General features: G+C 34.5%; 1 protein-coding gene across 1 annotated transcript in view; it reads left to right on the plus strand.

Moving 5' to 3' along the window:
• The window catches only part of LOC136830233 (glutamate receptor 1-like), a 252374-nt gene that overhangs the window by 41868 nt on the left and 197124 nt on the right, over positions 1-13382 (plus strand). Inside the window, exon 2 of the mRNA XM_067089536.1 lies at positions 10642-10794. Within this exon, the coding sequence (XP_066945637.1) occupies positions 10642-10794 (153 nt within the window). The remainder of the gene's footprint in view (positions 1-10641; positions 10795-13382) is intronic.

Here is a 13382-nt window from a genome sequence, read left to right on the forward strand (position 1 = left end):
AAGTAAATCGAAAATTTTTTCCGTATACGTAAGAAGAAGAAGAAGAAGAAGAAGAAGAAGAAGAAGAAGAAGAAGAAGAGGAGGAGGAGGAGGAGGAGGAGGAGGAGGAGGAGGAGGAGGAGGAGGAGGAGGAGGAGGAGGAGGAGGAGGAGGAGGAGGAGACAAAAAGCTTGAAGCGTGCGTGCCTCAGATGCATTATTTTTGTCCCCTGGCGCCCGAGTCCTCGGTTCACTTGTTAGATGTCTCGTAATTTTCTGCGACAAAGCAAAACGAGATATTTCCGAGTGACAAGAAATAGTGCTGACTTAGGACACGCGTGTAATTTTGGCTGCTGCAGTTGCTCTCTCCTTCTTTTCTCATCTCCCACCTTTTTTTTTTTCCTGTTTATTTATTGCTTTGTTTTCATTGATGAAAAACGGATAAATGTTGGCCATCTGAAGGGGAAATGCCTCGTCCCCTTATACCCAGTTATGAAATGACTGAAAGAGCGGAGTTCCGGCCATAATTATGAAATGAAATGAAATATGAGATGATGAATTAGCTTCCCATTCTTGATGTGTGTCCCCATCCTTTTGTCTCTCTGCCTTTTAAAAATCCAGAATCTAGTCTGCGAGACAAGACATGTGGTTTTTTGTAGTTGGAGTCCATAGGTGTTTTCCATGTTGATGTGGTGGCTTGTATGTCCACAGATATTTTTTAAGAAGCTTATGTTTTATGTTTCCTAACTTATTTATTTGTTGAAGCGTTGTTTTCTGTCGTATAAATAACTCTATCTTTTAAAACAGCGTATTTCCTAACTACACCCTTTGCTGACATCTTTTCAAATAAAGTTCGCAAATCTAAATGTTATGTTGTCCAAGGGTTCCAAATGATTATAAAGTATCCACATTCGAAAACATATTTATTTGCGGAATTAGTAACTAAAATTCAAAGAACAAGTATTACAGGGTCCTCAATAGCTACCCAGTAGTATCACCATGTTGTGCATTCTTTCTCGTGTATTCTCTACAGTTAACATCAAAGTTCATATAATACCTTTGTCTACCTGTGGAAACGTCTTTTAATTTAGAAAAAGAAAAATTGGAAAAATTAAAGTTTTTTTCCGATTACTTTACATAACGTCGAGACTTCATGATTACTTCCAATGTGAATATTCACGTAGAATATTTTCAAACTTGATCCTAATTAGAGGAAGCTCTGACTTCCTTTCTTTTTGCAGTTTTTAATCTCATTCTACATTTCGTTTTGTATTCCACCTTCTCCCTCACTGAATTTTTCATTTCCCTTGGAATTTCTGACTGACTCCTTTGTATGTTTTTAATCAGTCACACCTGCAACAACTAACTACATTCTGCTAACAGTGTTCTTAATAATAAAAAACAGTTATATTTGTTTGAATGAGCGCATGAGAGCAGTTTGTGTGTAAATTCGCATGCACTGTTGTTCCTGTGTAAGCACATAAGGAGCATGCTTTTCGGTGGAAAAAAAGTTTTATAAACATATGTCACTTTTCTCATCTCTTCGTCTATCCACTGAAGTATAAATTATTTTCATTTGATAACTTTTCTTATTTAAAAAATTATTCTCCAGTTTTAGCAGGAGGTAGACTGCCGGCTACGTATGCTGTTCTCCCCAAACTCTGACAGGCTAAAACTTCCATAAAAGATTATGTATTAGCCTTCCTAAAACCTGCCTTGAACACTACCCTACTCCTACAGCCTTCACAGACATTGGTACCGCTAAACGTTGGCTTCAGGGTCTAAGGGAGTAGGGCTCGACCCTTTCCCTCCCCGGGGGTTGAATGTTGAGGCATTTGCGGAAGCCAAAGAAGCTCTTTGAAAATAACACTGCTCATATTTACAAAATACAACGAGTGTTGAGTTTTAGTGTTTGCTTAGACGAATATTATAGGCGGCGTTCAAGGCAAGAATTCGAGAGCTTTGCCTAAGCCTGGGAAAGATGAGGGGAGGGGAGAAAGGAGGTATATTCTCTGGTACGGAATGGCTCGAATATTATTTTCTTTTTTCTTGCTGGGAGAAATATAATAGCCCTTGGAGTCAGTCACGTGCACAAAATAGAAGTTTGCGTTTGACTTTCCAGATTCACGAAGGAATAAAAAAAAAAAAATCATATGAGTTTCCTGCTTCACAGAGAGCGCTATTTTTTAAGATAACTTTCATTTGTCTCCTTTATGAAAACTCGTGCACAAATTTTGTAGATGGGAACTTTCTTTTTATGTAAATATTTTCTGTCGATTTGATAGACATCGCATGCAAGATAGTAACTTTGCGTCGTAATTTGTTTAGGCAATTGCGATTCACAGTCATCATAATTCCATGATGGTACTAATAACGGATAATGTCTGGTAATATTCTTCACTATATTAGATGAATAAAGACAACTTAAATAAAATAATTTATCCTTGAATTCAGTCATTTAGTTTCTTAAGATGCTTTTTGTGCTCTTTAAGCTTTCACATGTTATCAACATAACAATTTTAGTGGGATTTCCTTGTCTGCTAATAACACAAGGAAAATCACAATAAGAAAGAAAATTTTGTTCAAATATATCGCCTATTCATAATTCGTAGGTTTGTTCATGCGATAAATCAAAATCACCAAATGCAAGGTTGCATTCTACAGGACGGACTATAATATAACTGACTGTAATTTCACATGAGGAAAATTCAAGAAATGCCGAGGTATGTTATTGGAAAAGGAGGAAATTTCCAAGGAGATCTCAGTCAGAGACAGAAAACCAACAACATTACGAAACTCGGCAAACATCAACATGACGACAAAAATGCGAAGCTTTTTATAGTAATGAAATCATTTTTGTTTTAGAAAGATGTTTTCTGTCGGTCAACTGCAGCACTTTAGGTAAATATATAAGACCAATAACAATATCACTTGCAATTTCAATATTTACAGAGACCAAACATCATGTGATATAATGAAAACTTTTTTTCTTTTTCGATGTGGGGTCAGGGTAACTGAAAGACACAAGTGTTCCAAAAAGAGGTTTTGCACATCAGAAAAGAAAAGATTGTTGTTCTGAAGATATATAAAACTTGGAAAGCTAATACCTGTTAAAACGAAAGATGACGAAAAAAACGTGCGATAAGTGTCATTTACATATTTTCTGATAAAATAGAAAATAACAAGTTAGCATAAAAAATCCTTTTCATTGGCAACAGATTATTTGAAGTAATCTTTAAAATGAATTTGTATCAAACTGTTCGCAAGCATTTCTCTAACAATTCTATAATAATAAAATCCGAGTGGATCTTTCTTGTTTGTCCCCACCGGGTGCGGGTGGGGCGGGTAAGGGATCAGGAGTGTAGGGGAGACATGACACATCCACCCTCCTCCTGCAAACCTGTTTGTCCGGCCCCGGGTGGTGTCGGGGTATGTAGGAGAGACATGACACATCCACCTCTTCCTGCAAGCCTGTTTGTCTGCCCCAAGTGGGGGCGGGGTAAGGTAGGAGATCGGGAGGGTAGGGGAGACATGACACATCCACCCTCCTCCTACAAACCTGTTTGTCCACCCCGGGTGGGGGCGGAATATGTAGGGGATCGGGAGGGTATGGGAGACATGACGGGCAGCCCAGGGTTCCAGCGCATGTAGCACGCGCTATCAAGCTCGTCCTTATTCAGTTCTCAGAACAAATCCTTTATCTCCTGGTCCGGAGTCAGTGACATGTATGTCTGCTTACTATTTTATTAAAGCAAACTTGCTAGATAGTTTTCTCTCTTACGTTAGTATGACTGATATAGAAAATAGCTTCTCATGTGATATTTATAAATGCTAACGTAACTGTAGCTCCTGGTATCTTGCATGGGAGTATTACTCTCATGAAGAAAGAGAAACTTATCATTATATTCCCAGAGACCCAAAAGAAAGGTATTTTTCTCTACAAAATGTAAAATTCTATGTCATTTAGTGCGCGTAAACAAAGTTAATTTGCACTAAATTAAATTTTGCCTGCAACCACCGACGTTGTAGAATAGGCTGAACCTACCGTGACAGCAATGAGAGAAGAATTTTAAGAGTGACTATGTGATTGCGTTTAGATCAGCACACTACTTTAACTAAGGCAAAATGGGTATTTTTGTGTTAATTTCGTTCCTTTTGCTAATATCTTCGAACTTAAATCTTACTGAATGATCTAAACGCGAGAATTAACGTTATTAAGACGAGAAAAATGTTTTAAGCGAAATTCATTGAAATCAAACAAACAACAATTTAGTTTGAACAAATGTATGAATCAATATGAAGAATGCAGTAAAATGAAATGTGAAAGTCACTCTCCCGAGTGAGTGTGAAATTACCTGGAACCGCCTATTGCTTTTCGATATTTTTGCCAAGAAAGAGCTCTTGCAAAATTGCTTTGCTCTTGAAAAGCTTAACAAGGACGAGGAACGGATTTCTTAACAAGAACGATCCTATGTGGCTTCAAATATATCCAGGTAAAATTCACATTATGCGTCAGCATTCACGGATTTCACAAACACATATACGTAAATAAAACATACATTCCTGCACATGCATACACGTACGTATACATACAAGCATATATATATATATATATATATATATATATATATATATATATATATATATATATATATATATATATATAAATATAAACTTTAATATCAAGCCCTTGCCTCTAACAGCTGGTGGCTCCCAGGTAAAGTTAAAGCAATGGTTAATGCCACATTCATGTTTTACGCTTCAAGAAAGTATTTAACTTGAATTGGGCACTGCCTATTATACATTTTATTTCATTTAGATAGGGTGTTGCCATAAGGTAGATCCTTCCTGTTTACAGGAACCTTTAAGGGTTAAAGTTCTTAAATTCATGTTTTTTTTCTTTACAGCACTTAATGCATGTATCCCTTCAAGTGGTTACCAAGCTCAGAATCAAATCTTGTGCCTTGCAATCACACCCTAATTTCAATGAATAAGGTATTGTGAGGTAACTGAAGATTTTCTTTAAATATTCAAGGGAAGTTCATATAAGCACCATTCACTTGGATGTCCCTTTATTCTATAAATAGCACACTGATAAAAATAAAATAAGCAGAGATTTCGTTACTTTAAACATCCGCAGTTTTGGAGCAGGGATTCATAATATTTTTAAGATGACAAGCACCAAGCAGTTGTGTAGGCAATTATGAGACCACTGCCGCAATATTTCATATTTTATAAGTCCAACTGGTAAGATTTGTTCTAAACTGAATAAAAACTTAACATTAAAAGTAAAGAAGATTCACAGATAAAACTTGTAAAACTCAAATGTCTATTAGAAACTACAGACACTGAAAGTTTGCACATTTAAAGATAATAATTTAAAGTGGCTTACGCAGGCAATGCATTTCCCCTTTAAGATATTATTGAATACACTGAATTTGCTTTTAACCTTCATAATGTACATAAAAGTTTATCATTTTATGAGACTGAATGTAAAATAAAGTTAAAAATTTAGCGAAACATTCTACCTCAAATACTGAAAAAAATTAGGTGAACAAAAGAACCACGCATGAAATGTATTCAGCTCTCATTTTGCACATTTCCATATCTATTTATGATTCCATGCAGCGCAGAATATGATTGCTGTCAGCATGTTTCTTTTGTTAAAAGTTCTTTAAGTGATACTGAAAAATTGACAACGTAAAGCTATTGGTTCATTTTGGATAACGTGAAAAATGCATCTTTGAGTTTGGCGGGCTTTTTTAAAAGGAAAATGCATTAATTTATTTTCATAAAAGATAACTACAGATAATTTTGGACATTTGCATTAAACGTCTCATATAGTATTTATTATATCAAAAATTTAATATCCTTTCTTTTCTATTTAAAAAAATAACTTTCTTCTCTAAATGCAATTACAGTTATTAATAAAATTGAGTAAGAAACGAAAATCAATAGTAAACAGCTAAATGTAGTAAAAGAGCTCTCTCTCTCTCTCTCTCTAAAATTACATAACAGACGAAATTCTTAGGGGAGGCATAATTTTGTTAAATGTTGCAGCATATTTCGCTTAATAAAACATAAAGCAAATTATACCCTACAAGGTCGAGAGACATGCTTTAAATTTGTCGGTAATAATGTTTATTTTTGTAGAAAATAATTGTTCATTTAACTTGAAACGTTAATCATCCAGAATCTAGACGATTTGGTGTACATGGACTATTGTACCTTACACAAGCATTGCATAATTGTAATCTAAAAAATAAATAGCAGAAAATAATGACCAAACGAATATCATTGGAACACTGATGTCAGTGTCTGATTATGCATTTATAATTACCACTCGCGCTCGCAACTGATGTGAACCCTTAAATTGCAAGCAATTTTTTTTGTCAGACTTCCGCCTGCAAAGAGTTGAAGCACGATTTTAACCATGTTGAAAGACCTCTGCTTACCCTACAGAGAGCACAATGATGGTCACGGCCACCTGATTGAAATCACTACATTAAAGATTACTTAACTGGGGAACAGGGATAGGTGTATTTCATGAGCAATTGTGCTCAAATTCTGTTATCCTCAAAACCTGTCATTAGCAGGTATTTCAAAAGTGCCCCTCATTTCTTGTCTATATCTCCCTACCGTTCGTATCACTAAAGTGGGACTCTTCCACAGCAATTCACCTAAGACCTGCTCTCAGCTCCATCCAACAATAAAAACTTCAATTTAGAATGATCAATATTTTACTCTCACCAAGTACCAACTCACCCAAGGATGCAGAAGTGACCTTAGAGAAATCGTGGAAAATAGGATTACGACGAGTATGGGACAGGGGATGACCTGTTGATTTATATTGGCAAAAATTTACCTGATGATATGCGGCTGCAGTGTTTTATGCACAAACTTTGCATCACTGTGGTCCAAAAGTAATACCATCTGATGTAAGATTCCCAGTCACCGGTTAGCTGATTAAACGCCAATCTTTTTCAAGGGGACATAAAAATCTCGAATTGGCTTCGCATAACTATGGGAATGTCATACAGGCAAACGCTATGCTTCTTCTGACTAAGACGACAGGTTAACCCTGGTGACCAGTGTTCGTTTCCGCATGAATTCTTCGAAATTTACTCTACATGTTGTCTTACCTACAGTCTGTTTACCTTACGGAGATTTCTCCAAACACATGAACCCACGATAGACTATATATATATATATATATATATATATATATATATATATATATATATACATATATATATATATATATATATATATATATATATATATATATATATATATATGTGTATGTTTATATATGTCAATATCATTATATATAATACATGTATATGATAATATATATGGATAAAACCTTACTAGAATAGCTTTACTTGGAAACAGGCTTATATAGATTAAGGATGGAAGGATATAGCTTTTATATATATTTATAGGGAAAGATGTCTGTAAGTTGTTTCTGTTTAATTAGGTTTAAGGGCTTATATATAATCATTATATGAATATATATTTATTGTTTTATAAAGTTCATAATATATGATATATGATATATTTGGACTTTTAATGAATTTGTGTGTGTTTAGTTCTTGTGATGTGTCAATATTATAAATTATGCTAACAGATATATGTATATATATCTCCATGATAATATAGATACATATATATATATTATATATATAGTATGGATAAAACCTTACTAGAATGGCAAGCTTTACTTGGAAACAGGCTTAAAAACTAATGAGATTAAGGACTGGAAGGATATAAGCAAGCTTTTAGGTCAGTCTAAGAAGGGCAAAAGAAAGAAGTTTTGTAAGGGAAAGATGTCTGTAAGTTGTTTCTGTTTAATTAGGTTTACAGGGCTTATATGTAATCATTGTTGGCTGAACTCGCTTCTATTTATTGTTTTATGAAAGTTCATAATATATGATATATGATATATTTGGGCTTTTTAATGAATTTGTGTAGTTTTTAAGTTCTTGTAGCCGGCTTTAATGTCAAATTATAAATTATGCATACAGATATATGTATATATATGTATATTATATATATATATACATATATATATGTTATATATATATATATATATATATATATTCATTTATTTATATAAATGAATATATATGTATATATCTTTTTAAATACATACATACACACACACATATATATATATACATATATATATATATATATATATATATATATATATATACATATGATATATATATTACTGGTCTTCAGCACAACTCAAGTCAATTGGCCTACTTTTTTTTATCTTTTATCAAATTTCCCATAAGTCAAACTCCCAGAATAGACGTAATAGTGAACGAAGAAAGACTAATGATTTGGAGTGGGGTGCAAAAATTGTTTTCAAACTAAATATCGTCATCTTTATTGAATGTAAAATAAATAGCTATTAGCCAGTCCAACTTAAGAACAATGGGGAATACACCAAACCAATGATGCCACAAGTTATGTTGAGTTTTTAGTTCCTAAAGACCGAGCTAACGATATCGGTAGAGCTCTTAGGAACACAGGCCGGTGTCAAAGCAAAACTGGCATTTATCTAAAAATGTAAATTTACTCTCAGGGACAGCTGATAAACAGATCTTAAAGCTGCATGCTAACCTGACAGGTGTATTGGGAAGTTTGGAAAGTTATAACATGGGGTAGGGTGATATGTTGACAAAAAGATAATTTTTTCAGACATCTTTTACTGTCATTGTTTAAACAGTTTACAAATTTCTTTTGATATTAAAGGATCAAGTTTATACATCTTTTTAATATTCACATTATGGTTGTACACACTTTTACACACTAGATTCAATGACACACACATACATATATATGATATTAGAATATACAATATATTTGCCCCTTCCCAGTTGATAGCATGATTGTTATATAATATATACAAATATACCACTGTTCCTTGCTAAAAAAATCTCGACTATTCTTATGTTGTTCAAAACTTTTTAGTGTTTCCGTAAATGTGGTTGGCCAACAAAAGTTGTATACAATATATACATATTTTATATATATATAATATACATATAGTTCTTGATATATATATATATATATATATATATATATATATATATATATATATATATATATATATATATATTCTACCTCTTATTTGTCTTCAACTTTAGTTATTTCCATATTGGGTTGCTGTCCGCCTTTCTTCTAACCAATGCATCCTGACTTCTTAAAGCTTTTTCCGGCATGTCATGTGCTTTACTATCCTTCCATCTGAGTTTTAGCCTTCTCCTTTTCCTTCCCTTCATATACAGGATTTATAAGTAAATAACAATATCGACCATTATCACGTACAAAAATGATTTAGAATGTCATCTACACTGGCGTATGAGAGAGCCTCCTTTGAAAGTATACATGAAGCCAGGAAACTGAGTCATAGCTTATGACCAAAAAATAAATAATGCTGTGCATACTTTTAATCTTCGATGAAAGTTCAGATCTCTTGGGAGCTGAACACTTATTCCCTTATTCAGTCATCAGTTACAGTAACTGAAATATAATGAAGTGTAATTATATTCATATATGTATATAAATATATATATATATATATATATATATATATATATATATATATATATAATATACACATATTTATATATATTTTGTATATATATTATTTATATGTATTTATACATATGTATATATATAATATACATATATATAAATGTGTATATATACATATATACACACATATATAAATATGTGTACATGTATGTATATTTATAAATACATATTTATATACAGTATATATATGTATGTATATATATATTGTATATATATACACATACGCATATACATACACATATTTATATATATGTATATATATTATTTATATGTATTTATACATACTGTATGTATATTATATAATATACATATATATAAATATATAATGTGTATATTTATATATATATATATCCATATACGAATATAATCACACTTGATATATTTCAGTTATTGTAACTGATGACTGAATAAGGGAATAAGTGTTCAGCTCCCAGGAGATCTGAACTTTCATCGAAGATGCAAAGGAGTTACAAGTATGTACACAGCATTACGTGACACTCCATTGCAGCGATTTGTTTTCTGCTCATAAGCGTATGTGACTCAGTTTGCAGGCCTCATGTATACTTTCAAAGAAGGCTCTCTTATACGCCAGTATAGATGACATTCTAATTCACTTTGATACGTGATAATGGTCGGTATCGTTATATACCTATAAATCCTGTGCCTCTAAGATACTAGTTCATACCATTTGAGGCGTGAAACTTATTCTCTTATTTGATAACGTATTACATTACTATACAGGAAACATATATGCATGCACTGAAAAATAATAAAATACAATTATACAAAGTGCCTTACGGCTTACCTAAATAATGAATATATAGGAAAAAACTAGTCCCAGAAACTGAAGAAGCATCAGTTCTTGAACACATCTCGCAACTCTTTACAAAAAAAAAAAAAAGTAACCTTATCGATTGCAATCAGTGATTGTTGCACCAGTAGGCGTAATATAATATGCATCTGATTTTATGTTTATGAAACAAACGTTATTACTAAGAGACAGGCAGTATAGTACGTCCCAAACTTCACAATCATATTTGTATCCTTGCAGGAGCAATCTTCGATAAGGATTCTCGGGAGATCCAGGGAGCTTTCCTCTACGCCCTGAATGAGCACAACCAAAACATTTCCGGGAGACACTTCCATCTGCACGCTTATGTGGACATCATCAGCACAGCAGATGCCTTCAAGATCTCCAGGCTTGGTAATTATTCTGTCTGGGGAAGAACTTGTGTTTTCTTCTTATTTTTTCCTTTTATGTTTATCTTTGTGGTGAGGATGATAGTCACAAGAACTGCAAGAGTAATCTTTTATTATATTAATTTCCTCGCCTTTGTTTCTGCGATTGTGTGTCCCCATTCCTCCCACCTCCCTCCCCCCTCCAAAAACCGGTTTAAGCCGGGTGGTCCCTAACGCCGACCCCCGACCCCCGGGACCTCACATCGCACTTCCCCTGCCCCCCTTCCCTCCCCTCCCCAAAACACCGGTTCAAGCTGTGTGGTTCCTAGACACCCCTCCCTCGCCCTGGGAGCTCAACCCCCTCATGGAAAAACCATAATCCCCCCTTCCCTTTCCTCCTCCTTTCCCATACCTCGTCCCTCCTCCACCCCCTTCCCTCATCCCTTTTCCATGTTTCATGATGTTTGTATATGACCGGAAGGTATGAGAATGGTATGGTATGGTATGGTATGGGTATGGGTATAGGTATGGATATAGATAAGGGTATGGGTATGGAGTGGATATGGGTATGGGTATAGGTATGGGTATGGGTATAGGTATGGGTATTGGTATGGGTATGGGTATCGGTACGGGTATGGGTATGGGTATAGGCATGGGCATGGTACAGATATGGGTATGGGTATAGGTATGGGTATTGGTTTTATGATGTTTTATGATGAAGTAAAATGTGTTGAGGCTGAGTACTATTAACAAAATGTTTACAGATTTCTAAGGACATCATCTTATTTTTATGAAAGTAATGTACAGGTTTTTCAAATCACAATTTAACTTGCTTGACCTTTAGAATTTATGAAGTGTTCAGTTAACCTTATGTGGTAACTATGAACCACCTCCATTCCGTTTAGGAGCTGAAGACTGCTTCACAGGTTCCTCGAGTCTTTGAGAATTTAAGATGTTATAATCCAATGGGCATTTCTCCAGGAATGCTTCAGGAGCTGAAGACTGCTTCAAAGGATCCTGAAGTTGTGAAAATGTGAAGACACCTTTCAAGAATAATATTTTAATAGCTGTCCAGAAATTTTCAGCGCTTCGAAATGGATTCAGCAGGTAATTCTAGAACAACAGCAGGCACCACTGGTGATGTTCCAGAACCGCCAATGGCTTCAGCATCAGCTCATCAACCCTTCCCCCCCCATATCTCTGACTATTCATTCCGACATCCCGTACGCGTCATATTACTTGTCCGTTTAATGATAACGGTTATTTTAAAAATTCACCTCAGCTCCTGCACCTACACTAAGATATGGTCAGTTGTTTGTATATGACCGGAAGGTATGAATGGTATGGTATGGGTATGGATGTGGGTATGGAATGGATATGGGTATGGGTAATGGGTATAGGTATGGGTATGATAAGGATATGGGTACTGGTATGGCTATGGGTATGGTACAGATATACAGTAGGTATGATACAGATATGGGCATGGGTTATCAGTATGGGTATGGGTATAGGTATGGGTATAATACAGATATGGGCATGGGTATGGAATGGATATGGGTATAGGTATGGGTATGGTACAGATATGGGTATGGGTATGGTACCGCTATGGGTATGATACAGATGTGGATATGGGCAAGGGTATGGTACAGATATGGGTATGGGTATAGGTATGGGTATGGTACATATATGGGTATGGGTATGAGTATGGTATGATACAGATATGGGTATGGGTATGGTACAGATGCGGGTATGGGTATGGTACGGATATGGGAACTGCTAGTGATAACATTAAAGGCTGATGCAAACGAAAAAGATCCACGAGAATTTCGTTGCTATTAATGGGAATTATGTCTTTATGTGATATTGAAACAGTGAAAAATAAATATAGGGTTACGTGACAGATTTAGGGAATTATACAACGACTGTAGTCGAGAATGCCAAAATTGGAGTAAAATTTACGGATATCAGTACTTTTTTTTAATTGCAATTCAACATTCTGTTGGTTTGTAGTCATCGCCAATAGATGTAATGCCCCCAAAACACTTAGCATTTTTAAACAAAATGATAAGGGGGCTAAGCATCAAAAGTTGAGTTATCACAAGTCACGTTATTAATATTGCCGACGTAGTTTTCAGGATATCCTGTAGTTTCAATCTGTGTACTAGAGAAGATTTTTATTTTCATAAACCCTTGTTTGAAGCTACTATAAATGCAAATTAGCTTTTCCATTTATTATAATTATGCATGCATACTTTATTCAGGGCTCGCAATAAACGAAAAGTAGATTTAATTATAATATTATGTGATATAAGAGTGGATCAGTAATCTAAACTTAGAATAAGTCCAGTTAGGAAAAATATTAATTTTAGTTGGGGAATATCCTTCGATATCGTTCAGACAAAAGTTTGTTTGCCCCTCAGGTCCTGTTTTTGCTCTCTCTGAATGGTACGAGATGTGGTTATAAAAAAATGTCTTCATACCGCCAGGGGCTCGGATGCAACTGCCAAATGTTCCTGATACACTGGAATAAAAAAAAAAAAGTAAACTAAGCCTTCAATCCACTAAACAATCAAATTGTGTAATTTCCATATTCTAAATAAGGCAATTGCGTTA

The sequence above is a fragment of the Macrobrachium rosenbergii genome, chromosome 4 (genome assembly GCF_040412425.1).
Source record: "Macrobrachium rosenbergii isolate ZJJX-2024 chromosome 4, ASM4041242v1, whole genome shotgun sequence".
NCBI classification, from domain to species: Eukaryota; Metazoa; Arthropoda; class Malacostraca; order Decapoda; family Palaemonidae; genus Macrobrachium; species Macrobrachium rosenbergii.